The following is a 23,200-nucleotide window of genomic DNA, read 5'->3' on the forward strand; positions in this document are numbered from 1 at the left end:
TTCTCGTGCTGTTCAAGGCCTTAGAAGCCAGTAGTGTGGGTGAAGGCTGAGGTGGACAAGGTGGTTGAACTCGGGGGGTTGAGGAGGGGGCGGCGGTGCACCGGGGGGGCACTGGGGGGGAGCAGGTGCGCCGGGGAGGCATTGGTGGGCGGAGTATAGGTGATGGCAATACCCGTGACCTGGCCATGCTGGGGGTGAGTGGGATCATTTTGATCCCAGACTTCACCAAGTCCTCCATCTGGCTTGTGAACCTAAGAGGAGAGACAGGAGAGGGAGTGGATGCTGGAGAGTCAGAGGGGAGTGGGGATAGAGGTGGGGGAGTCCAGGGCAGAGGTGGGGGGAGTGTGGAAGGGGGATCCACAGGGAGGGCAGGTGGAGTAGGGTCACTGTTGTCACCCTGGAGCTGGCACTCTTTCTGTGGAGGAGCCTTTTGCTGATGGAGAGTAGGGCAGGAAGTTGTTTGGTGCCTCAGGCAGTGTAGAAAATTGTCTGTCAGCCGTCTAAGTCCACGTCCATTTAGGTGGGGACCCTTTCCTTTGAAGAGATCATCACGTTCCCAAAACAGGTTGAAGTTATCAATGAAATGTATCCCTTGAGACTCACAGGCATTAGAGAGCCACGTATTCAGTGCAAGTAGGCGGCTGAATTTATTTATCTTTCTGTCAATAGTTGGAAGAGGCCCACTGATAAATGATTGCATTTCTAGCTCATCAAGTCTGTTAAAAAGTTTAGAGAAATCTTGTTTAAGCACTTCTGATTTCCCTTTGCTGGTGTCAACGGCTCCCACATGTACAATAACTTGTTTGATTCCTGGGTGGTTAGACAGTACCTGGGAGAAAAGTCCAGTTATATCACTGACCATGGCACTTGGATAGCTGCATGCGATGATCCTTTCATTGTTCACAGCGCTGATAGCACCGTCTCCCACAAGGAGTATATCTTTCTCCTTCACCTCTGGCCCAGATTCTTTGTCTCTGTGGGCCTTGTGCTCCTTCTGTGTGCCGGTGTTAATTCCATGTTTCCCCTTGTGAACGAAATCATAATTTCTTCCCAGTTTCCCATTCATAAAAGTGCTTTCCAGCTCGTTCTCACATAGTTCGGACAGTGGTTGATATCTATTTTTGAGCCGTATAACTGGCGATGTTGTATTTCCCCTTGTAACGTTATCATTCGTTTTTCTCATTTTGTGGTAGCGTTTTGGCTTAGCACCAAGTGTATGCCAGGTGGCAGTGGAATCAGTCTGTTTGGGTCCCGCTTTAGCAAGTTTCGGGAAAGACACTGTATCATCTAGGTTTAGCATATTAGCGGTAGCATCCTGGTTAGCACTGCTTTGATTAGCATTCTGGTTAGCCCCAGACTTAGCTGTCTTACCACAGGTTGCTATGGGGAGTGTATCTTGTAGTCCTTTCTCAGTTTCCAGTGTAAAAAATCTTCGCCTGGAGCACGGCGATTTCCTGTAGATATTTCCGACAGTTTTGGCATAATGAGTCCGTCGTGGGTTTTGATGGATTCGAGACGCTGGGACCGTGAAGCATCGTAGAAATCCACGGCCACAACAGGCTAATAATGTTAGTGTTGCTAGCAGGCTTCTAGCAGGTCACACCAGTAGTTCAGCTTGTAGTATTCTCCGAAAGTTTAAAAGTAGTAGATCGCTACCTGTGGCAACTTTAGCCGTCAGTAGGTCAGATGATCCATGTCAGTAGTTGTCATTAAAGGAATAGTTCACCCAAAAATGAAAATTCTGTCATCATCTACTCACCCTTATGCCAGTTGAAACACAGGTGAAGTTTGTCCATATAACACACAGGGAGGTTGCCAGCACAACTCCATAGCAGCCTTCTCCAAAACAACTGAAGTCAGTAGGGACCAGTTCTTTAGAGTTCCAAAAAGACCTATATTTACACCATAATTTAGTGCAAATCTTAACTACAGCTGATTGATTTGCAACAAATAATGGTGTATAGGTCTTTCTATTCACAGTGTGATTGTTTGGCTGTTTTTGTTTTGGAACTCTAAAGAACTGGTCCCCATTGACTTCAGCTGTTTTGGAGAAGGCTGCTATGAAGTTGTGCTGGCAACCTCCCTGTGTGTTATATGGACTAACAAATTTCACCTGTGTTTCATTTGGCATGAGGGTGAGCAGATGATGACAGAATTTTCATTTTTGGGTGAACTATTCCTTTAAGCCAGAAATTAGTAACAGATGTGAGGAAAAAATAATAGAAATAGAGCAGAAATTCGAAGAAAAGCAGGAGCAAAGCAGCAAGTGTCTGATCACCCCAGCAACCAGGAAGCATAAGATTAAAATCTTGTGTCTCTAAAAAAGCTTTTTGCTTTTTTTTCCAGAAACAAAAGAAAACATAATTTTTAGTTTGATACCTATGCATTTCTGAATCTATAAAATGGGATGTGACTGGGTTTCATGAATGTAAGTGTTGAAACTTATTTGTAAACGTATTGAGCAGATAAAGGACCACCAAAACTTTCATCAAAATTTTTAAAAAGTAAACAATACAATTGGAGTTATGAGATTTTCTAGCAGCAGCATATATCACATGAAAGCAGCAATATAGCAATGTATCACATGAAATAAACTGCATGTTCCGTGTCGCTGCTTACCTTCAATATAGTCCTGATAGGCTTCAAATATAGATTCGATCCCCTGCCATTTGGATACAGGAGCCTCCTCTTCCTCCTCATCCTCTTCCTCATCTGAGTCCTCTGGACCAGACAGGTCGTCCCTCGTCCCTGGGGCCTCCCGGTGTGGGGGCAGAGAGAAGTGCTGGCCGTTGGGCTGGGGGTGAGAGTGTGCGAGTGGATGGGGAATCGAGTGTGTGTGTGAGTGAGGCTGTGCGTGTGACTGGGGCGGCCGGCTCTGAAGCTCTGGAATGTTGTAGTGAACAGACGAGTCCTGGAGGTGCGAGGACTCCGACATCCCTGTGGCTCCACCTGTGGACAAAGACGGGGCAGAGGGGAGGACTGTCATGTTTCATCTCTTTTTATTAGTAATAAATAATCTGATACTTTTTATCCCTGTAGGGAAATTCTGTTTTTGCTTGGCCTCTCTCCACAGAGAGGTCAGAGGTCGCCCCTGGAACTGGTAGGGATTCAGAGTCTCGTCAAGGACACTTCAGTAGGACAGATGCTTGCCGACCCGGAGCTTCAACTGGGGTCCTCCAGTTGAAAGGTGGAATCCCTGCTCACTATGCTTCCCTGCTGCCCATTAGTCATCATCACAGAGATTTCTCTTCTGGGACAGTGGCTGGTCAGACCTACCTTTGTGTTTCTGCAGGGCCTTCTGGGTCGACTGAAGCACGGATTCGTGGAACTGCTGGGCGAATTCCTCTGGTGTGAAGCTGTCCCAGGGCTTGGTGCGTCCGTTGAGGCTGGGGTGCCCCTCTTTAGGCTGCAGGGGGAGTGGGGGCCGCAAGCTGTTCAGCAGGCTGGAGCTCCTCTTAGAGAGCGGTCCCTCACTGGGCCCCCGGGCCTTGTCTGGATAGACGGCTGGAGGAGGGGGTTCCTTTGGTCTTAATGTGTCCCCAAGGGGTTTTGGGTGGCCATTGGGGGACGCTGGGCGATGTAAGGAGGGGCTATGTGGTCTGACACTCAGCTGGTCTTCTGATTCACTGGGAGGCTGGGCAGAGGCAGGATCTGTAATCATGTGAACATGTGTTAGTCAAGATGAAGTCAAGATCCAGATTACTACAGATGGCATGCCGCAATTAGAAACTGTGTTGTTACTTTAGATGCAGCTCTCATCCAGATACATTATACAAATGAATGAACACCACTCTAAGCTATACTGCAGGGAGGAGAAAATGTCTATGTTTATGTTCATGTTTACATGTGCATGTGTCTCACCGGAGATCTGTGCTGCAGGGCTCTTACACAGAGGATGGGGGGCATGTCTGATGGTATCCAAGGTTACACTCTTTTCTTTAATGGCCTGAAGCAGCTCCACTACTCTTTCATTATCTGAGAGAAAGAAAAAAAAAAAACATAACTTGCAAATCTCTATAGCCTTAGCCCTGGCTGTATGTACCTAATTCATAATTCCATAAGCACGGCAGTCTCTCTCCTAAAACAGAAGATGTTTGTGTAGAGAGAGTAAGTGTGTGTGTGTGTGTGTGTGTGTGTGTGTGTGTGTGTAAGGAGGTTGAGCGCTCCCTGACAGCGTGGGAGGCTGTGCGCTGCCATCTGCAGGCAACACACAGTAAATCAAGAGGATTAGACAAGGATCACTATAAGCCCACTACCGCCACTCCCAATTCCTCATCAATGTGTATGTGTTTGTGTGTGACTCTGCGCATGCATCCATGTACGTGCATCACTACACATGTGTGCATACAGAACCCCAGAGTCCAGCTGCCTAAGGTACATTAAACAGGTTAATGTATAATGCATTGCTGCCTGTTTAATATATGCAACATATAACATAGAGCAGTTGGAGGTTCACATGATCGTTGTTTGACCCCATATGTATATGATTTCCTTGAGGGCCAGAATCAACATGCTAATGAGTAAGTAGTGCATACTAGGCAGGCAGAGTTCAGCTGAAGTGGAGCGTCAGCTGGCTGTAGAACCAACTGGGAATGACTACTTTCTGAGGGAGCTACATGAGCACGCGATCTCCCTCTTACTCTGCTGTAAAGAGATGTCAAATAGATGAGACATGATGTGTGTAATTGATGGGGATTTTTGTATGGCATGTAAAGGGCAGGAGGTCAGTGGTGTGATGCGGTGGTTTCCAACTAGCTTGCTGAAGCACACTGATGTGTGCTCTGGTGTGCCATGAGATAGTATTCAAATGTGCATCAACGCCAATCAAAAATATTAAAAATATTACCTTAACTTCAATTCTGACAATATCAGACTATCATCATATTTTACCATCATAGGCAGTGGAACTTGGTCCTTGGGCACCAGTTTAAGCATTCAAGCAATACAAGCGCCTGAGGCATTGGGAAGCGGAGTCTTCAGCCAAGTAATATAGTTCTTGAAAAGTAGTTAAACTGAATGGTTGCTAAGCAACACATAAGTAACCATATCAGTGGTGATTTTCAGTTAGTAAATTTATATTTAAAGTAATTGTTATGTGGTCACATGTGTGTATTTAGAAGAGCTTGTATTTTAGAAGAGCTTCAAACATGGCTCAGCCAATCAGAACTGAGAACTGGAAGTATCTGCTTTCTAAGCTATGCCAACTGTTTTTGTATAAACATACTTTTTACGTTACCTCTTCTCTGCTGCACAGTGACGTGGGACAGGCTGAACATGGTGAGGAAGCGCTTCTTGTCCTCCAGTTCTGGTGCTCGATCCATCTCCTCGGGGGTGAAGCGCGTGCTGAGCTGGGGAGGTGGAGGAGTGCGTTTTGAGAGCAAGACAGGTGGCGAGGGGCTGCGCTCCCTAAGCATCCTCCTCCTTTTCCTCCTCTTCTGCTGCACCAGCTCATCACGCCGCACCACCGTGGTGATGCCAAACACTCCCAGAAAGTCCAATTTCTGTGGAGAGGGAGGCGAAAAATCATCTTACTGCAAGTTTTTTTTTTTTTGTTTGTGTGTGAGCCCAGCAGTGAAAGCACAGAAAGCATATGTGTTGGCAGGTGCATGTGCTTTACCTCTGTGGAGTCATCCAATTTGAGTGGGGGCTGCTCCGCTACTCTTCTGAGATGGGCTCTCACCTCCTCCTCATCACTCTCGTCATATGAGTCATCCAGCTCATAGTAGTAACCTGCAACACACGCAGAGGTCACTACTGACACCTTACACCAATATACAGCCCAATGAATTCAATACACTTTTTAAATCCTCTCATGACGGTGACTGTTATATAAAATTAGATATAAAGTTATTTATCAAAGCGTATAGCTGTATATCAGTATGTACCTTTCTCCCTGGCCTCCCTTCTCCGCTTCTCCTCCAGGTCCAGCTTACTGACGGGCCTGCGGTGCTGCTGGAGGAACTCATCATAGATCAGAGCCATGTCCGGGCTCATCCCCAGGGCGGCTACCTGTCCCATCCCTGGCCCCGTGACCATCCCCAGCCCCTGTCCGTGTCTGCTGGGCCCCTGGTGTCCCTGGAAGCCCTTCAGTCCGGCGCTGCTCTTCACGGCTCCCCCCAGCTCGTACTGGCTGGGTAGCGACAGAGATGCCCTCTGCTGGCTGAAGAAGGACTGGGTGGATTTCTCCAGGTCAGCTAGGAAGGTGCTGGGCTCGGGCAGTCCCGGGGGACCTCTCAGCGGGGGATACTTCTCCATCGCTCCCCCTTCTCTCCTCCGGACCCCGTCCTCGTACTTGGAGGGCCCCGGGGGCAGGCGGCTGAGCTCGTAGTGGCCCACCGCTGAGGGCTCATGGTTGCGTCTGGAGTCTGTGGCGGTGTCAATGAGAGAGGCGGGGTTCCACAGGGTGGTGGGAGGCGGAGGGTGGTGTTCTCGGGGCGGCTGGGGAGGTTTGGGGGAGATGAGGGGTGGAGGGGCGCCCAGGTGAGGGTGGAGGTCCCGGCTTCCTGGTTCATGGTGATTTGGTATGGATCTGTGCAGAGACAAAGGGGCAGCGGTCACGCTCATCTGTTAGACATACAATGCCTACGCCTTTTCCAGAAATGAGAAATATTGGTTCCCCACCACACATACAATGCAGAGACACATGACGGCGCATATATGCCTTGCCTCGCTCCCTGTCGATTTGTCTGCGGGTGTGTGTGTCTGTACGAAGCAGTGTTATCAGGCCCAGGCAGAGTAGCCCAGAGCAGAGTGAGGATGTGGCCAAGGCACACACTGTCCTCCAGATATACAGGGCTGCCTTTGATCTGCTAGGCCCTTTTAGTATGGCATGCACACATATACACGTACACACACACACACTCACACACACTCATGCTCGCATGCACGCACGCATGCACGCACACACGCACACACGCAGTTAGTGAGAGAGCAAGTTCAGAGAGAGGTCTACTGAGGGAGAGGCTGGGAGAAATGTATTCCTGACAGACAGGCAGCCAGACAAAAAAGGGACTGGCACAGGTAGGGTGGATAGAGCGATGGATTGTTAGAGAGGGAGTCAGACTGAGCTATGTGAGAAAGAGAAGTGGAATATAAACAGGAAGAAGAAAGGTGAAATGAGAGACATGAAAAAGGAAAATGGCAAGGTGGTGAGGAAGAAAAGGTAATGGTGAGGAGGAAAGACAGACAGATGGTTGATGGACAAACCTACTGTCCAGACCGTCTTTCCAAATCAAACCTGGCAGTGGCACATGCTGCCTGACCAATCAGATTATCTATGCCTCCTATGCATGTGTGTGTGTGTGTGTGTGTGTGTTATCTGCAATCTGCAGCCTGTGGGCTGCGATTATACTGAAGGGTTACTGATAGCAAGCGTGCGTGTATCTCTCCTGCACTACCAGTTCAGCATTAACCACAATCATTAAGCACAACCTCACTTCTGAATCACACACAACAACAACACACACACACACACACACACACACACACACACACACACACGCACACACACGCACACACACACACACAAACACACGCACAGTAACAAAGGAGAGTAAGTAGGGGGCTTATGCTGTGCAAGGTTGAGAGGATTAGCTGAGAATTAGCCTTTGTGTATCTTAGCCGTCCCACTCACTGCCTGTTTGAAAATCCTCATCCACTACAGATGAGACAACAGTCATCAGGACCCCGCTTTACACCCTGAATCAACACCTAAACATAGCTTTCTGTCTATTTCCCTATGTGTCAGGGCTGGAAGGTAGCAGGGACAGAAATAGAGTAGATGTGATGCCTCTGACAGGGTTTATCTTTCTTCCAGTCCTGCCTGAAAACAGACTTCTAAAGCCTGCCAGCTTCTGAGGCTTCTCAACACAGGCACAACTGTCCCCATCAGGCTAGCAGTGACAGACAGCCAAAACACCCCAAAAATAGTGTGTGTATTGGTGAACACGAGAAAGCATGCGCGCGTGTTGGTGTCACAGAGACACCGGAACAGCTTTCATCTATCAGACGACACGGGCGAGACAACTCTCCGATGACTGGTTCGTGCTTTGTGTGCAAACAAACATGGTGGAGAGTGTGCGTGGTCAAAATTACGTAATTGCGGCAGAAAACAACAGGGCATATTGGCCGCATTTGAGAGTCATGCACATAGCCGTGCACTACCTGAAATTCGAAATGCAGACGGCACCACAGTTGCATAGATGTTGTTTCGTTAAGAATTGGTTGAACGGAGAGGAAAGGGAACCACTGGCTAATTCCGAGTTTTTTTGTTCCTACAGAATCACTAAAGTATTGGAGTTTTGAGGCACACAGTCCTCATGAATGTCCATTGTCTGCATTGTGTCATGCCACACAGAAAGCATGAACCAGGCATAAGAAGTGTAGATGATGATACCTTTGCCACAGCTAAGAAAGAGAGTGTGTTCTAACCTGTGTGTGTCTGTCCTGTGATCTGGTGCGTCAGCCGTCCGGCCCAAGTCCAGGTGCTGCTCCAGAACCTGCTGGCGGAACTCAGACACCTGGTACTGGCGATCCTCCTTCTCCTGCCGCAGCTTGCGTTGCCGCGCCAACCACCGCTCCTCCTCATTGGTCCTCTGGAGCATCATGGTGGACGTGAGCCCTGCCGCCACCGCGCCGGGCCCCATGTAGAGGCCGTGGCCAGAGACTAGACCAGGGACGACGGCGTGATGCGATTGGACCATTGAAGAGTGGAGTCCTGGTGGGATTGGTTTGGGAGCGGGAAGGATGGGCTCTTTGGTTTTATCTGTGGAGGGAGGAAGGTCAGTGTGAGTGTTTTGACGAAGTGTGTTAATAGTGACTGTTGAGAAGTAGTATGATGGATGATTAAAAGCTCCGGGGGAGACACAGGCACATACCAGGCCGATTAGGGGTGAGTCTCTCAGGCTTGGTTCTGTCCTCCTGCCCCCTCATGGCATGCAGCTCGGCCAGGTAGTGGTTCTCCATGGCCTTGGACACCTGCAGCTCCTTCTCCCTCAGTGCTCTCTCCTTCTGCCTCTCCAACTCCTTCTCTCTTTCTCTCTCCTTCTCCCTTTCCCTCTCGCGCTCCCTCTCGCGCTCGCGCTCTCGCTCCCTCTCCAGCTCCTTCTCCCTCTCTCTCTCCCTCTCTCGTTCTCTCTCCCGCTCCTTCTCTCTCTCTGCCTCGCGCTCCCTCTCTTTTTCGCGCTCACGTTCTCGTTCGCGCTCCCTCTCTCGCTGTCGCAGCTCGTCCTCCAGCTGAAGCCTGGGAGGAGAGAGGACAGGGAAACACAGAAGAAGAAAGAAGCAGATGGCCGTCAAATTAGGAGAGACAATCCATAATCGCTACACGCTGCTAAGATCTACTCATTTACTTGTGTGTATGTGTACGTACGCAGAAGTTAAGGGGGACTTTACCTTTCGGAGAGCCGCTCAGATTGCAGCGCTGACAGTGAAGGGTGTGTGAGGTCTCCAGGGTAGCGGACCCCTGGTAGGTGCATGTGAACAGCAGAGGGATGGAGGGGGGGTAAACCTCCCCCTGCTTGCAGCTGGTAGAAAGGCGACCTCAAAGCAGAGAGGCAGAATGGGTCATCCATCCTGAGAGAGAGACAGAGAGAGAGAGAGAGAGAGAGAAGAAAAAAAGAAAAGAGAGAGAGAGAGAGAGAGAGAGAGTGTCAGTCTCCCCTAGTGACCGTGTAGCGTTCACTTCATTAACCTGTGTGTCTCCGTCTCCCAAAGGAGCCACATCACAGGGTCTTCCATCTTTCAAGGAGGATGCAGTCTCTGTCAGCTAACCTCCAACACCACATAGCAGCTAGCAAAAGACAGAGTGTGTGCGCAAGTGTGCGCGTACGCCCGAGTGTTTGTGTGTGTGTGACATCCATGGCTCATCCCCTCATTAAATCCATTATAGTACAGTGGGTGATGGGTGCTGCAGTCCTCTGATCCTGCTGAGCTGACAGACCAGGGGCACATAGCCCAAACCCTCCCACCCCTCTCATGTACACATGCCTATGGCAACACATACATACATATGAATAACATTGAGAAAATCTTTTACTTTTAGAAATATAAATTCAAGATCAGCTATACACCAAGGCTTTTATTGTCTACTTGGAGTCCTTAGCAGTACAAACACTTGCCGAGTTAACGAAACACATCCATGGGGAAGCTCACCTATATGGCGTAAAGGAGGGGTGGGGCAGGTAGCTGGGGTGGTAGTAGGCAGCCGCGGCAGCTGCAGTGGCGGGGTCCAGGCCCAGGGGCAATGAGGGCATGCGGAGGGCATCCTCAGTCGTGGCATAGGGCCGGAAACCACGGAGGTACTCCTCTGGTACAGCACCAGGGGGCACTGCATGAGCCAACTGTCTGGGCAGACTGAGAGCAAGAGAAGAGGAAGGGGTGGGAGGACAATGGATGAATGCCATGGAAGAAACATGGGGGACGAGTGAGGAGACATCAGGAGAAGGGAAAACATTAGTTTGAATTCATGTACTTGTTGTTGTCTATGTGCGAGTGATGATGTGTGAGTCAGTATTTAGTGTGAAACTTTGAAAAGTTGTAATTATGCACCAGTGGCACCAAGACAAATTCTTGTACATTTATTGCAATTGCTGATTCTGGTGATTTTAATGTACCCTTGTATTATCATTTATGTCACCAAGGCACTTCTATCAAAGAAAGTAGAAATTTCCTATCAAACTGTATTGGTCCCATCACCAGCAATAGGTAAATCCAGAGGAATGGGCAGAGCAATGTGCGACTCACTTGAGGGGCTGGAAACGTGAGTCCTGCATGACAGCACCGGGGGTGAGACCAAAGGCGTAGGGGTTTCCCAGGAGGTGGGCAGGGACTGAGGGGCCACCCTTTTCCTGCGGGAGGGCCCCCTCTGCACCCAGACGCTCCCTACTGGCCCCGCGAGGCCCCGAGTCAGCCTGGAGAGAGACAGAGAGAGAGGGTCTTAGTCATTGTTCCTGAGGGTCTGTGACCGTCACGGTTGTCCATGTTCATGGAGCCCGTCCTGGGAGGGGGGAGAGGGGGAAGAATAGGCCTGTTTGTGGAGCAGCAGCCTCCCTCTTTCTCCCTCTCCTCCTACCTCAGGCACTTTTCTCCACACTCTCTCACTGTAAAAGAGACTGATCTGATCTGATCAACAACTCTCTGAGGGGGACATAAAATGGAGGAAGGAAACAGAGAGATAGTTCAAAAAACACCACCAGCCCCATTGCTTTTCACTAATTGTAAACAAGATATGTCAACCTTATGATCGATGAGGATGTGGTAATGGTGGATGTGCAACAGCAGTAGTTCTAGGGAGATGCTGACTTTGATCTTAGCAAAGTGTGTGTGTGTGTGTGTAGGTGTGCCACACAGTAACATCTACAGGGGAAGACAACAAAGTCCACAAAGCATCCTCCCTCCCCCTCCTCCTCTCTTTCTCTCTCTCTCTCTCTTTCTCTCCCTTCCTCTCTTTCACCTCCCTCTCTACCTTTGGCAGCAAGCCGGAGCTCACTTATCCAATCCCACAACAAACACACACACACACACCCGGCAGGCACATACACCGTTTCAGAGCTACAAAGACATCCTGCTGTGAGAGTGGGAGTGCATTCTCTGAAGCTTTGGTTTCCCTCTGCCTACAAATGCAATCGCGGAACGGAGAAACTTACAGCCCTTAAAAGTTGTACAAGGAAAGGGGTTTACGGTTGGGATATGGGAGGAGGATTTTCACAGGAATTGTAGAACAGTTATTCTATCTCATCTCTCACAAAAGAAGAGCTGAAGTCGAGTAGGCAAAAAGGAGCAACTGGGAAGGAAGGAAGGAGGGAGGGAGGGAAGGAAGGAAAGAGATGGACACATAGAGAAGAAGAGAGGAGGGAGAGGGGGAGAAGGCGAGTCTTGCCCCACTAAATTAACCTCTGGATTCCCTGGGATTAGAGAGAGACCATCTTGCAGCAGTGCTGTCCTCTCTCCCGCCACTGCCACTGATAAAACAAATCCCATTTAGTGAGCCATTACCCCCACCTCCTGTTCCGTAGCCACTGACCCGGGCTGCCACTGATGCGCTAACATCTAATCTTAAATGCCTCTAATGTTTAGGCTGCCCCCCTTCTCCCTGCTGTCTCTCCCAGGCAGTTTAATGTTACCGTTTGCTCCTTGTTGTTTGCTGCGCTTCACTGGACAGTAAGGCACACTGGCATTCTCTCTGCCGTCCCTCCCTCAGACCTCGTCTCCCTAAAATCCCTCAAACCCCCCCCCCCCCCCCCCCCCCCCCCCCCCGTCTCCCTAAAATCCCCCAAACCCCTACCCCCCTTATCCCTACTCTCTTAATAGCTTTGTGAGTACAGGGAGAAGGTGGGCTTTCCCTCCCAATCAGCAGCCATCTGGAAAAGTGGTTCAGATATGTCAAAAGAAGTCAAAATCAGATACTGGCTGGGAAAACGCAAGACGCCGCGCCCCTCTCTTCCTGTTCCCTCCTTGCTCCATCTCCTCCTCCTCCTCCTACAAAGTCCTCTCTCTCTCTCCATCTACCTCCATCCTCCATCTCTACTGAAAGCTGATGGGTGGCTGCCTAGTAGCTGCAAACCTGAAGTAAAAGCTCCAGTGTTATTTGTGGCAAGCCAGCAGACATTTAACACATCTTACATTTCTTAAACATACATGCACATACAGATGCACGCATGCTCGCACATGGATACACTTCTCCCTTCCCTCCTCTCCTGTGCATTAAAAGTATGTAAGTGATAACATGACAGACACTGGAAAGAGCTTCGTTCTACCACACTGTCCGTCAGTCAATCGGCCTTCTATAATCACACTGAAATGGGAGCAGTAGCAGCTATTTTTAATCTGTCTTAATATGTTTAGAGCTAAATAAGGAAAAGATAATTTTGTGCTTATCTCCGTCATCTGCTTGCTGTGACGTCTCCTGATTGAAGCATCAGCACATGGGCCAACTGGGTTGTCTATTACTTGATTTCTTATTAAGTGTGATTGAAGAGAGGACTGGAGTGTGACCCTGCGTATGACAGTCATTTGAGGAAGGAAGATCCACTATATAATACGAGAAGGCACTCAAAGAGCGCAAACATCCACCAACGCTGAACAATTCTACTTGCTGTTACACCAAAAGACATCATTCCTATCACTTAAATGTTCATTTAAATGTTAACAGATTTCTAGACCCTGCAGAGACACCTTGGAATTAAGTCTCTATCGCTGTAATTTCATAGTTTGGCTAAAAAACAATAATTGTCTAATGGTGGAAATCCCAGATCTGGATCACCACCAAAATCTAATCAATTGTTGCTTGGCCCAAGGCCTATCTGTCCACTAAATTTCATGGAAATCCGTTCAGAAGTTTTTGAGATACCCTGATGACAGACAGACAAACAAACTAACAGGGGTGAAAATATAACCTCCTTGGCGGAGGAAATAAAAACTGCTTCACCGTAATACAAAGGAGGATAAATGTCTCAGCTTCTACAATATGTAATTGAGGAGAGGATTTGGATGGAGCAAGGATGCCTGTGACAGCTGAGCATAGCGGTGGCGCTGCTGTATTGCTACCGACTGGCTTCTCCTTCCTGCTTTTACAAACACACACTACTGTCACTGGGAGCCAGCATGTCCCTCATACTCTTGAGATAATTAAAAAAAGGAGTGGAGAATCCTGTGTGTAAATGACAATGTGTACATATGGCTCTCTCTCTTGTGCTGTCTGCACATCTTTTGCGTCTTGCCTGAGCTGAGTCCTCCTGCCACAGCGGGCAAAGAAGAACCCCTCCCAAAAAACACACAGACACATACACACACAGGGCAGAGATATGTACGAGTGTTTGTGTATGCATATGTGTGCATACATGCCTGTACAAAAACATGCTAGTGTGTGGGTGTATATGCATGGATGTGTATCTGCTTTTGTGTCTGAACCTTCCTTTATCCTGTCAGCTCCTTGAAAAAAACTACAAAGCCAGAACCTTTCATCACCATTAGAAAGGCTCCTTAGTCACTCAAGCACCCACACATCCAAGCAGCCATCCCATTTTGACCTTCCACCCTGCCAAAAACCATGGCCTTCTTTTCTCAAACACACACCATTCACCAGCAGCCTGCCACATACACACTACAGAGCACAAATACAAGCACTCAGCCCCAAAGACACATCCATTAACAGCCATCTTCCTCTGCGTGAGCCAGGCCCCTGTAACCCCCAGTAAGGGGTGGGAGACCCCGCGCATTGTAGAGCGCTCGTTTACGCCTCTCAGATGGAGCCATGAATCCAAATTGCCAATTAAAAAGCAATTACAGGCAGCAGCGGGAGCAGACTCCTGCAGTCATTAAAGCAAAATGCCAACGCACTGAGCCCTCCCTCCTTCTCTTCCTTGCCTATCACCCCCCTCAGAGAGACAGAGACTCATATCTCAGCCAGAGAGACACTAATCAACCCCTCTAACACACAGAAAGTGAGGCACACGCACCACATATGTACTCCACACACACACACACACACACAGCAACAAACAAGCTTTTCTTGGATGCTTTACAGGGGATCCAGAGACCAGGCTGCTGCCTCTGCATAGAACTGTTTTCTCTCCATTTCTCCTCTCGCTGCCAGTCTCTCCTTTTTGTCTCTATCTCCTTTCTCTCCGTTTCTGTCTTATTATTATTTCTGTCAGTCTCTGTGTTGCTCTTAGTGTCTTTCTTTCTCACTCTTTTAGTCAGCAGCCCTGTTGTGAACCCTGGGTCTTCCAGCGCCCCAACCCCTGGTCCTCTCTGCATGTCTATGCAATCTGGGGCCCCAAGGTCAGAGCATGGGGCAGGACAGCGAGGCACTGGGGACCTAACTAATTGATCTGATAACAGTAAGAACAAAGGGGAAGAGGGCGAAGGGAGAAAGAGTGAGGTTGGAGTGTCAGGGTGTTGAAATCTTACTCTTAATGTTGGTTTGTGTCACCCTACCCCTCCTCCCCAACTTCCATGACCCATCCTTCCTGATTGGTGATTAGGAGTGGAAGCCAGACAGTACGGTCTTTGTTTGAGAGGGACGTTTTGAGTGTGTGTGTGTGTGTGTATGACCCTGTCCTTTATGGCCCTGTGGCTCTTTGTGACCACAGAGTTAAATGTGCTCGCTGGAGCGGCACCGCGTAAATAGGGGAGATGCTCTGACGCTGAAGCTTTCGTGACGCACCCCCCCCCCCCCCCGAAATCTCACCCTCTTGTCCACATCACCTCCCTTAACCTCCCCATTCTTTTGGCCGGGTGGCCCCGAGCTGTCGGAGGCACCGCAAACCCAGTGACATGACCTTCTCAATTCCAGCCTGACCCCTTACACACACACACACACACACACACAAAAACACCAAACACACACCACACCATGAAAACACACACACAGGATTATCGTACAGTATATGAATATGTGACAGGGACTTGAGGGTGCTTCTCTTTCTATCCTCCTCCGTCTCTTCTCTTCCTCTCTTAGAAACATGCTATGCTGGAGCGACGGCAGAAAGGGTGACATCACTTTGAGAGCTCCTCCGTCCCTCCAGCCCCTCCCAGCTGTAGCTGACCCTTGAACTGCGGAAGGGTCGTTTGGTTAATGTGCTATGGGCTACAAAGGGCTGGGGTCAGGAGAGGGGGGGGTCCAGGCGAGAGGACAATGGCCTGGACGCTCCCACACATAGTGAGCTGGCTGACCTCTTCGCTCTCCCCTCACTACGCCCCCCCCTCCCCCCATCTCTCTGTCTCCGGGGAACCGTCACAGTGTCTCAGAGAGTTTCCGCATGTTGCCGAGTGCTGTTCGTAACCGTGCGCTTGCCCTCGACCATTAGCCCTGAGCTGAGATAAGAAGGCTTAAAGCAAGGCCATAATCCATAATCCACTCCTTATCAAAGCAAGCAGCTCTCTCTCTCGCTCTCTCTCTCTCCCCCAGTCAGTAAGAGTGAGCGGGTGTTGGGGGCGGCGAGGCCGAGGATGCACTTGACTGCTTGAGTGAAGAGGATGAGGCTGGAGGTGGGGTAGGGGCGGGGGTTAGGGGGCTAAAGGCTGGGGACTCGGGCGGGGCTGGGGCCAAGGGCAAGAGGGCTAAGTGGGAGGGGGGGGCTGGAGGGGCACAGATGTTAGCTGCCGTTGCGGCTGTCACCTCGCCGGCCTGGTGGCAGCTGGCATTGTTTAACGCACAGAGCCGTGAGGGTGGGAGGAAGGGGGTGGCGGCGTGGGGGGTGGGGGGTGCTGGCGTGGGGAGGGTTTGATGGAGGCAGACATTCATAGACCCGCCAGCTATGTCACATGTACATATGTCAAATACATTCTGCCACGCCACGACGGGTTACAGGCCAGCTAGAAAATCCACTAATCCCTCAAGAGCCTCTGTGCGCGTGTGCGTGTGTGCGTGTGTGTGTTTGTGTGTGTGTGTGCTCACAGGCACGCCCAAGTGTGAATGTATATTAGAATGCAAGGGTTGACACACTCTTTGTGCTAAATCGCTATCTAGAGGGGAAAGAAACAATTTGAATGTTGCCTTAACAGCTACATAAGAGATAGAAAGAGACAATACAAAGACAGCAAATACACCAGAACAATCTGGGAGACCATAGACCAAATGTGTGAAAGAGTGAGAATACTGGTATGTTTGAATGTTGTGTGTGTGTGTGTGTGTGGTTTCACCTGGCGTCCCTCGTTCCTCCAGAGGCCGTTGCTGGTCTTGGTGGGAGCAATGGTGACTACGGGTGGGGTGTTTGGCACGCTGTGGCCCCCCGGGGGAACCAGGACCGGCCCTGGGCCAAGGGGACCCCTCTTGGGCGTGCTGACCGGAGAGCTGTGGTTGGTGGCCGGGGACGACACTGGAGACGACTCGCTGCTGATGGAGGACCCAGCTGGAGGAAGACACAGGCGAATGGAATGAGTACAGTGAAAGGAAGAAAACAAGAACATGGCTGCTAATGACGTACTGCTGTGTTCTAACTGTAATACAAAGGGCAAATCTAACATTGCTACAATGCTCTAGCTCCTCCACTGGGGACTAAAAGGGTGTAGCAGCACTATAATAGCAACAAACACACAGACACACACACACACACACACACACGCAGGGCCAGATGGATGGCCCTAGGCCCCCATTACGAAGTGACAGTGATCAGGATGAGCAGCCCTGTGAGAGTCACACAGCCTTGACACAGTGCAGGATACACACACGCACACACACACACACACACACACACACCATAAGAACACACTGCTGAAGAGAGTGAAACAGAGCCATACTGAATGTATACACAGTGGCACACACAGCCACACACACGCGCACAAACACACGCTCACACACATGCACGCACAAACACACGCTCACACACACGCTCACACACACACGCGCACGCACACACACACACACACACACATACCATAAGAGCACACTGCTGAAGAGAGTGAAACAGCCATACTGAATGTATACACAGTCGGTCCCACTCACAGCCACACACAGAGGCCCCCCCTCCTCCTCTCACACACACACACACACACACACACACACACATACACAGCAGGTGGTAGGGAGCTGGCCCAATGAGCTTCTCTGCTGTGCTGTAGCTGTGCCACATTAACAAAGCCCTCCAGGGAAACCCTGTAGCGCAGGGTCACGGTCTGGTCACATGCCTCGCTTTCCTCACATCTCCCTTTCTCTCTTTCTCTGTCTCTCTCTCTCTCCCTGTCTAGTTCCAAAGCTCACATATCATACACACACATCCCTGCAATTTCATCCTTCCAGCCTTACATCTTTATCCCCCCCCCTTCTCTTTCTTTCAGCTGCATCCTCTGTCTCTACTTCTACCTATTTGTCTTTCCTTCTGTCTTTCTTTCCATCTTCCCTCTGCTCTGTCTTCCTTTCCCTCTTTCCTTTTCCCTTCACCCTCTCTTCTGTGTAGTAACCTGTGTGTTGTCACCATGTCTCCTCTCATTCCCTCTCTCCTCTTCTTTCTTCCTTCCCTCCCTCCCTCCCTCCCTCCCTCCCTCCCTCTCTTCTCCTCTGACAGTACAGTGTGTATATGTCTCCTCCGCTCAGAGTGAGTGCAGCATTAGACAGTCAAAATGGGTCACCACCCTCTCAATGGGACACACACTTTACTACTGCAGCAAGAGCAGCAGGAGATGTGCGTGTGTGTGCGCGCACACGTGCATGTGTGTGTCTACGTGCCTGCATGCAGCCACATATTAAAGCAGTTGAAACCACAGGCCAGTATCGGGTCTACTTCCTCTCCAATTATCACCATCAGCACAACAACAACCACAGATCTCTACTCAACCGCCATTTCTGCCCTGCTTCGGTTTCCGTGGCAACAGAAGCTAACAGGCAACGTCAGCTTATGGTAGGTGCGGTCAGGATATTGACTAGTTTTAAACACCTCATTCTGACTAATATCACTAAATAATGGAAAGAATCAATAATGGCAGTAAGGTGACAGTCTAGGGAAAATCTGAAAATCTATGTGCGAGTGGAGATAGGGGTGGCGAGGGAGGGGGGGGCGGGGGCAAGAAGAAAAAAAGAGAGACAGAGAGGTGTGAGGAAAAGATGGTGGTGATACATGTGAGGTGAGACATGAACATGAAAAATGATAGGAGATGGAGAGTGATTGAAAAAAAAAAACATAGCAAGTGAGAGAGTGCAAAAGAGGTGCGAGGTGAGGCGAGAGATGGAGAGGAGAGGAAAGGAGAGGTGGAGAGAGAGATATAGGGTGCAGATGGGGGGTGAGTGGGTGGGTGGGTTGGTTGGGGGGGGGGGGGGGGGGGTATATCTTGTCTGCACAACAGCAATTAGTGGCCTAATCCTCCCCCCCTCACCTTGGAGAGCCATTACTCTCCCCTGCAAGACTAGGCCAATCAATAGCAGCCCACTCAGCCTGGGGAACAGAGCTACACTTAATACAGCTCTAGTGTCACAGCCTATTCACCACACACACACACACACACACACACACACACACACACAGAAGACATACATACACAAGGATGGGGAACAAATAAGGCTTGAGGGAAGGAGGAGGTACAGAAAGGAGGAGGGGGGGGGGGGGGGGTGATCACAGTAATCCTGAACTGCTAGAGCTCTAAGCAATAGACCTCTACTCCATCTCGATTTCTCTCATCCCCCTTTTCTTCCCATCTCCTTCCCTCACTCCTCCTCCTCCTCCTCTCCATGTAGAAGCAGAACGCTATGTGGGAGAGGCAGGGCGGACTAAATAATTGAGAGAGAGCAGGAGGAGAAGCAGGTGAGGGGAAGGAGGGAAGAAAAGAGAACAGAGCCTTCCACCAATGGCTTCATTCTCCTCTCACAGCTTGCCGAATCTGTGTACAGTACACTTCTAGGCATCCGTCCTCAACGACATATACACACACACACACACACATACGCGCATGCACACAAAACACAAACAGCTATTATTCTTCTATCATTCCCTCCTCCTGCTCTCTAACAACACCCCCTCACCCAGCCACCCACCCACCACCTCTTTACACGCCCTCCTCCCTTTTTCCTTCTGTTCTTCAAACATGCTGCCTGCCGACCAGGCATGGATCTGTCAGACTCGGCGTACAATTTTCATAAACACATTTACAACAGTTACAGCCGGTAAGGGCTGAGGGAGACGTCTGGGAGGGTGGTTACACGTGTGCATGCATGTGCATGCGCGTCTGTGTGTGTGTGTGTGCATCTATGCGTGTTTCCCTTTATCATCCTGTTTGAACCACAGGCGCCTCCTAAAGCCTCTTTCTTCACCAAGCCTCCATCCCTCACCCAAGATTCCCTCCTCTCTCAATCCTCAATCCCCCTACTCTAATTTCCATAGCAATCCCTCTCTTCCCACCTCCCTTCCACTTCACATCGTCCCTGTATCTGATTTGGAGCCCGTTGACCAGGCCCATAGGAGAAACATCATATACGAGGCATGCGATTGGCACCAAACTGGTGTCGTTCTGCCATATGCTCCTCCCCCTCCATCTATACAGACAGAAGATGGCCACGCATGCTGGCCCTGTGGGGCGACAGCGGAGGGAGAGGAGGAGGACTGAAGCACAGCCTTCATCCCCAGAGTCTGAAATAGGCTCATCAGCTCACTACCTGCACTTCATTAGCTGTACTGATTGTCACTTGCTTGCTGTGTAGGTGTGCGTGTGTGCATGTGTATGTGTGTGTGGTGCTGATGGGGGGACAGAGAGAGAGAGACAGAGGGACATAGAGGGAGAGAGAGAAAGCAAGAGGAACAGAGAGAGAGAGAGAGAGAGCGAGTGCTGTCTCAGTCCCAGGCTGTGTGTGATTAATGTGAAGCTCCTTTCTCTATCGCCTCCTCTATTACCAGTCCCACTCTCCCAGACTGCCTCCACACTTGACCGCTCAAGCTGAACCACACACACACACACACAAACAAAAAATACTACCATCACCTGCCACAAACACACAAAGCTGTGGTCAGAGGCTGTGGCCAAGTGTCCCTGCGTTGCCAGCACCTTGTACCTCAGCTCCTGACCCCGTCACAGAAAAAGACAGAAAAAGCCAAAAAGTCATCATAGCTCTTCAGCAGCCTCTTTTATTCAATGGGGGAGAGTCCGGCAGTTACAGCACTGAATCCCACTGGATCATTAAGCTTTGATAGGAAGAAAACACTATACAACAATGTTACAGCAGCGCCAAATGTCCCCTACCACCCCCCCCAAACCAACACTACCACCACAGCCTCTGCCAAAACAGCCAAGCACAGCCAGCCCCAGCCCTGCCAGGCAGAAGGTGCTCTTCACCCCCCACCCCCACCCCCCCTCCTCCCTCCTCCTCCCTCCTCCTCCTCCACCTCCTCCCTCCCAGCATGCATTAGAACAACATCAGCACTTAATTAAACAGTCCATTTCACACCTGGTGTGCATAGCAGTGCCCAGCCAACCCTGCATCCATATGCCACCCCACCAGCACACACTTGCACAAGCCTCAACACACACACACACACACACACACACACACACAACCACACACTTATGGACACACAGTTACCACTGACACACACACACATACACACACACACCTGCTACTACAGTCTTGGCCACGCACCGACAACACAACACAAAGCCTGTAATCTGCATCACTGAGTGGGGGGAGGGGAGAGGCACACAGTGTGTGTTGCCGTGCCAGTGAGGGGAAGGAAGACGGTACAAGATGGCGGAGGGAAATAAGAGGAGCAATCCTCTGTGCCTTCTGCTGACTGTACCCACTGTATATTATGCTTAAATGCTGCTAATAAACAGAGCTCTGAGAGGTGTGAGGTTACTGTGTATGGGGAGAGAGAGAGGGAGAGAGAGGGAGAGAGAGAGAGAGGGGCAGAGAGAGAGAGAGAGGCAGAGAGAGAGAGAGAGAGAGAGAGAGAGAGGCAGAGAGAAAGAGAGAGAGAAGGCAAATGAGCTTGTTTGTGAGTGTTTCAGGGACAGTCAGAGCCTAAAGGGATTTGCCTTGAAGACACACACACACACACACACAGACACACGCACACACACACACACACACACACACACAGTGCAGCGAGTCTGTGTGAGCTCCAGGCAGGCTCCAGATGGAGAGGTCAGAGACACACTGCCCTGCTGTCCCAGCATGCTCTGGGCTCCCAGAAACAAGGGGAGCCTCCGGCCACACACACACACACACACACACACACACACACACACACACACACACACACACATACATACACATCACATAAACACCTCAGGTTTTCACAAATCTACTAATTACTTCCTATTCCTCTTTTTCCAGCCAAGTCTTTCCCTCTATCTTGTACACCTTTATTCTCCGACTCTCTTGATTCTTTCCCCAGGCAGTAAGCAGTGTACTATGCTGGGTATGAACCCAGTCATCCAATACTGGTGGTGTGTATGTGTATTATGTGTCTGTGTGTGTGTGTAAGAGAGGGTGTCTGTGAGTGTGTTCAGAAGAAACGAGTGTGCGGATTAAACCCAGATCTGCCTAATTAATCAGATACCAGCATGCCTGCCATTCTGAGGCAGTGTGTGTGTTCGTGTTTGTGTGTGTGTGTGTGTGTGTGTGTATGTGCATGTGCATGTGTGAGTGCTACCAGGTGTGTGCACGCAAGTGTACATGAGACAAGAGTGTGTGTCCTTTATGCTGCTCTGATACTCATTATCCATCACCTCCCCTCTTCAGCACAGCACTCAGTACACAGAGCTATTCATTATACTCGCCACAGACAAGTGACGGTGTGCGTGTCTGTGTGTGTGTGTGTGTGTGTGTGTGTGTGTGTGGGTGCGTGTATAAAGAACAGCAAACGTGCTAAGGGTCTTAAATCAGTTTGGCAGCCAGTGGCTCTGATACTAGTACACAAACCTAACTAATTCCTCTAGGCTTTAGGACACTGAGTCATGGCACCTCATATATACTGCACTATTCACCTCAATATATCAACCGGAGGGAGAGAGAGAGAGAGAGAGAGAGAGAGAGAGAGAGAGAGGCTGAGTCAAAATAGCTAATGAAAGGACAGCAGGCTGCAGCATGCTAGGAATCACAAGGCTTACACAGTTGCAAAGACAACTGTTTGCATGTGTAGGGGTGTTTGTGTGTGTGTGTGTGTGTGTGTATGTAAGCAGTTGTCTATAAATACAGGCTCTGCAGACAGAGAGGTGGCTAGACCTCCAGGGGCTACATGCCTCTCTGCCCACCCCAGAGCCGGTGCTCCAAACGTGGGCAGAGTCGCCCCTTATGCCTGACGGCTGACTCACCCACACATCACTGCCTACACCAGCCAGGCAGCGCAGTCAGCAGGCCTCAAAAATAACAAAGGGGCTTTTTTTTTTGTGCTTTTAATAAAAGGGTGGTAGAGCTTTATCAGACAGGATCTGGTGTCTGATCATATGACAGAGACACAGACTAGAACTCTCTGCCTTCCTTCGTAGATCGTGAATCACAAACACTCACTCACACCTTGCGACACGACGGAAAATGAAAAAGCGGAAAAGGAAAAAAAAAAAAAAAAAACTCGACTGAAAGAACACAATCCTCGTGTTCTCCGGCTGTAACTGACAAACAAAAAGAAGGGAAAGCGAGAAAGATGAGAATGGAAAATTCTAATGAAAGGAAAGTGAAGGCCTGAGACAAAATGAAAAGGCAAGCTGGAGGGGCTCTAGAAGGAGAGTGATAAAAGATTTTGTTTTGGAGAAAGATGGAGGGAGAACGTAATAGAGC

The 23,200-nt window shown here is 49.8% G+C and overlaps 1 protein-coding gene across 2 annotated transcripts in view; it reads right to left on the bottom strand.

Moving 5' to 3' along the window:
* Positions 1 to 23,200, bottom strand: part of gse1b (Gse1 coiled-coil protein b) — a 51,004-nt gene that overhangs the window by 8,180 nt on the left and 19,624 nt on the right. For both annotated transcript variants that reach the window (XM_078285334.1, XM_078285332.1), the window contains exons 3-14: positions 16,645 to 16,853; positions 10,744 to 10,910; positions 10,153 to 10,353; positions 9,394 to 9,573; positions 8,877 to 9,241; positions 8,431 to 8,764; positions 5,886 to 6,529; positions 5,618 to 5,730; positions 5,237 to 5,501; positions 3,862 to 3,975; positions 3,277 to 3,651; positions 2,620 to 2,949 (exon numbers count right to left, since the gene is read on the bottom strand). In XM_078285334.1, coding sequence (XP_078141460.1) covers positions 2,620 to 2,949; positions 3,277 to 3,651; positions 3,862 to 3,975; positions 5,237 to 5,501; positions 5,618 to 5,730; positions 5,886 to 6,529; positions 8,431 to 8,764; positions 8,877 to 9,241; positions 9,394 to 9,573; positions 10,153 to 10,353; positions 10,744 to 10,910; positions 16,645 to 16,853 — 3,297 coding nt within the window. The remainder of the gene's footprint in view (positions 1 to 2,619; positions 2,950 to 3,276; positions 3,652 to 3,861; positions 3,976 to 5,236; positions 5,502 to 5,617; positions 5,731 to 5,885; positions 6,530 to 8,430; positions 8,765 to 8,876; positions 9,242 to 9,393; positions 9,574 to 10,152; positions 10,354 to 10,743; positions 10,911 to 16,644; positions 16,854 to 23,200) is intronic.

The sequence above is a fragment of the Centroberyx gerrardi genome, chromosome 1 (assembly GCF_048128805.1).
Source record: "Centroberyx gerrardi isolate f3 chromosome 1, fCenGer3.hap1.cur.20231027, whole genome shotgun sequence".
NCBI lineage: Eukaryota > Metazoa > Chordata > Actinopteri > Beryciformes > Berycidae > Centroberyx > Centroberyx gerrardi.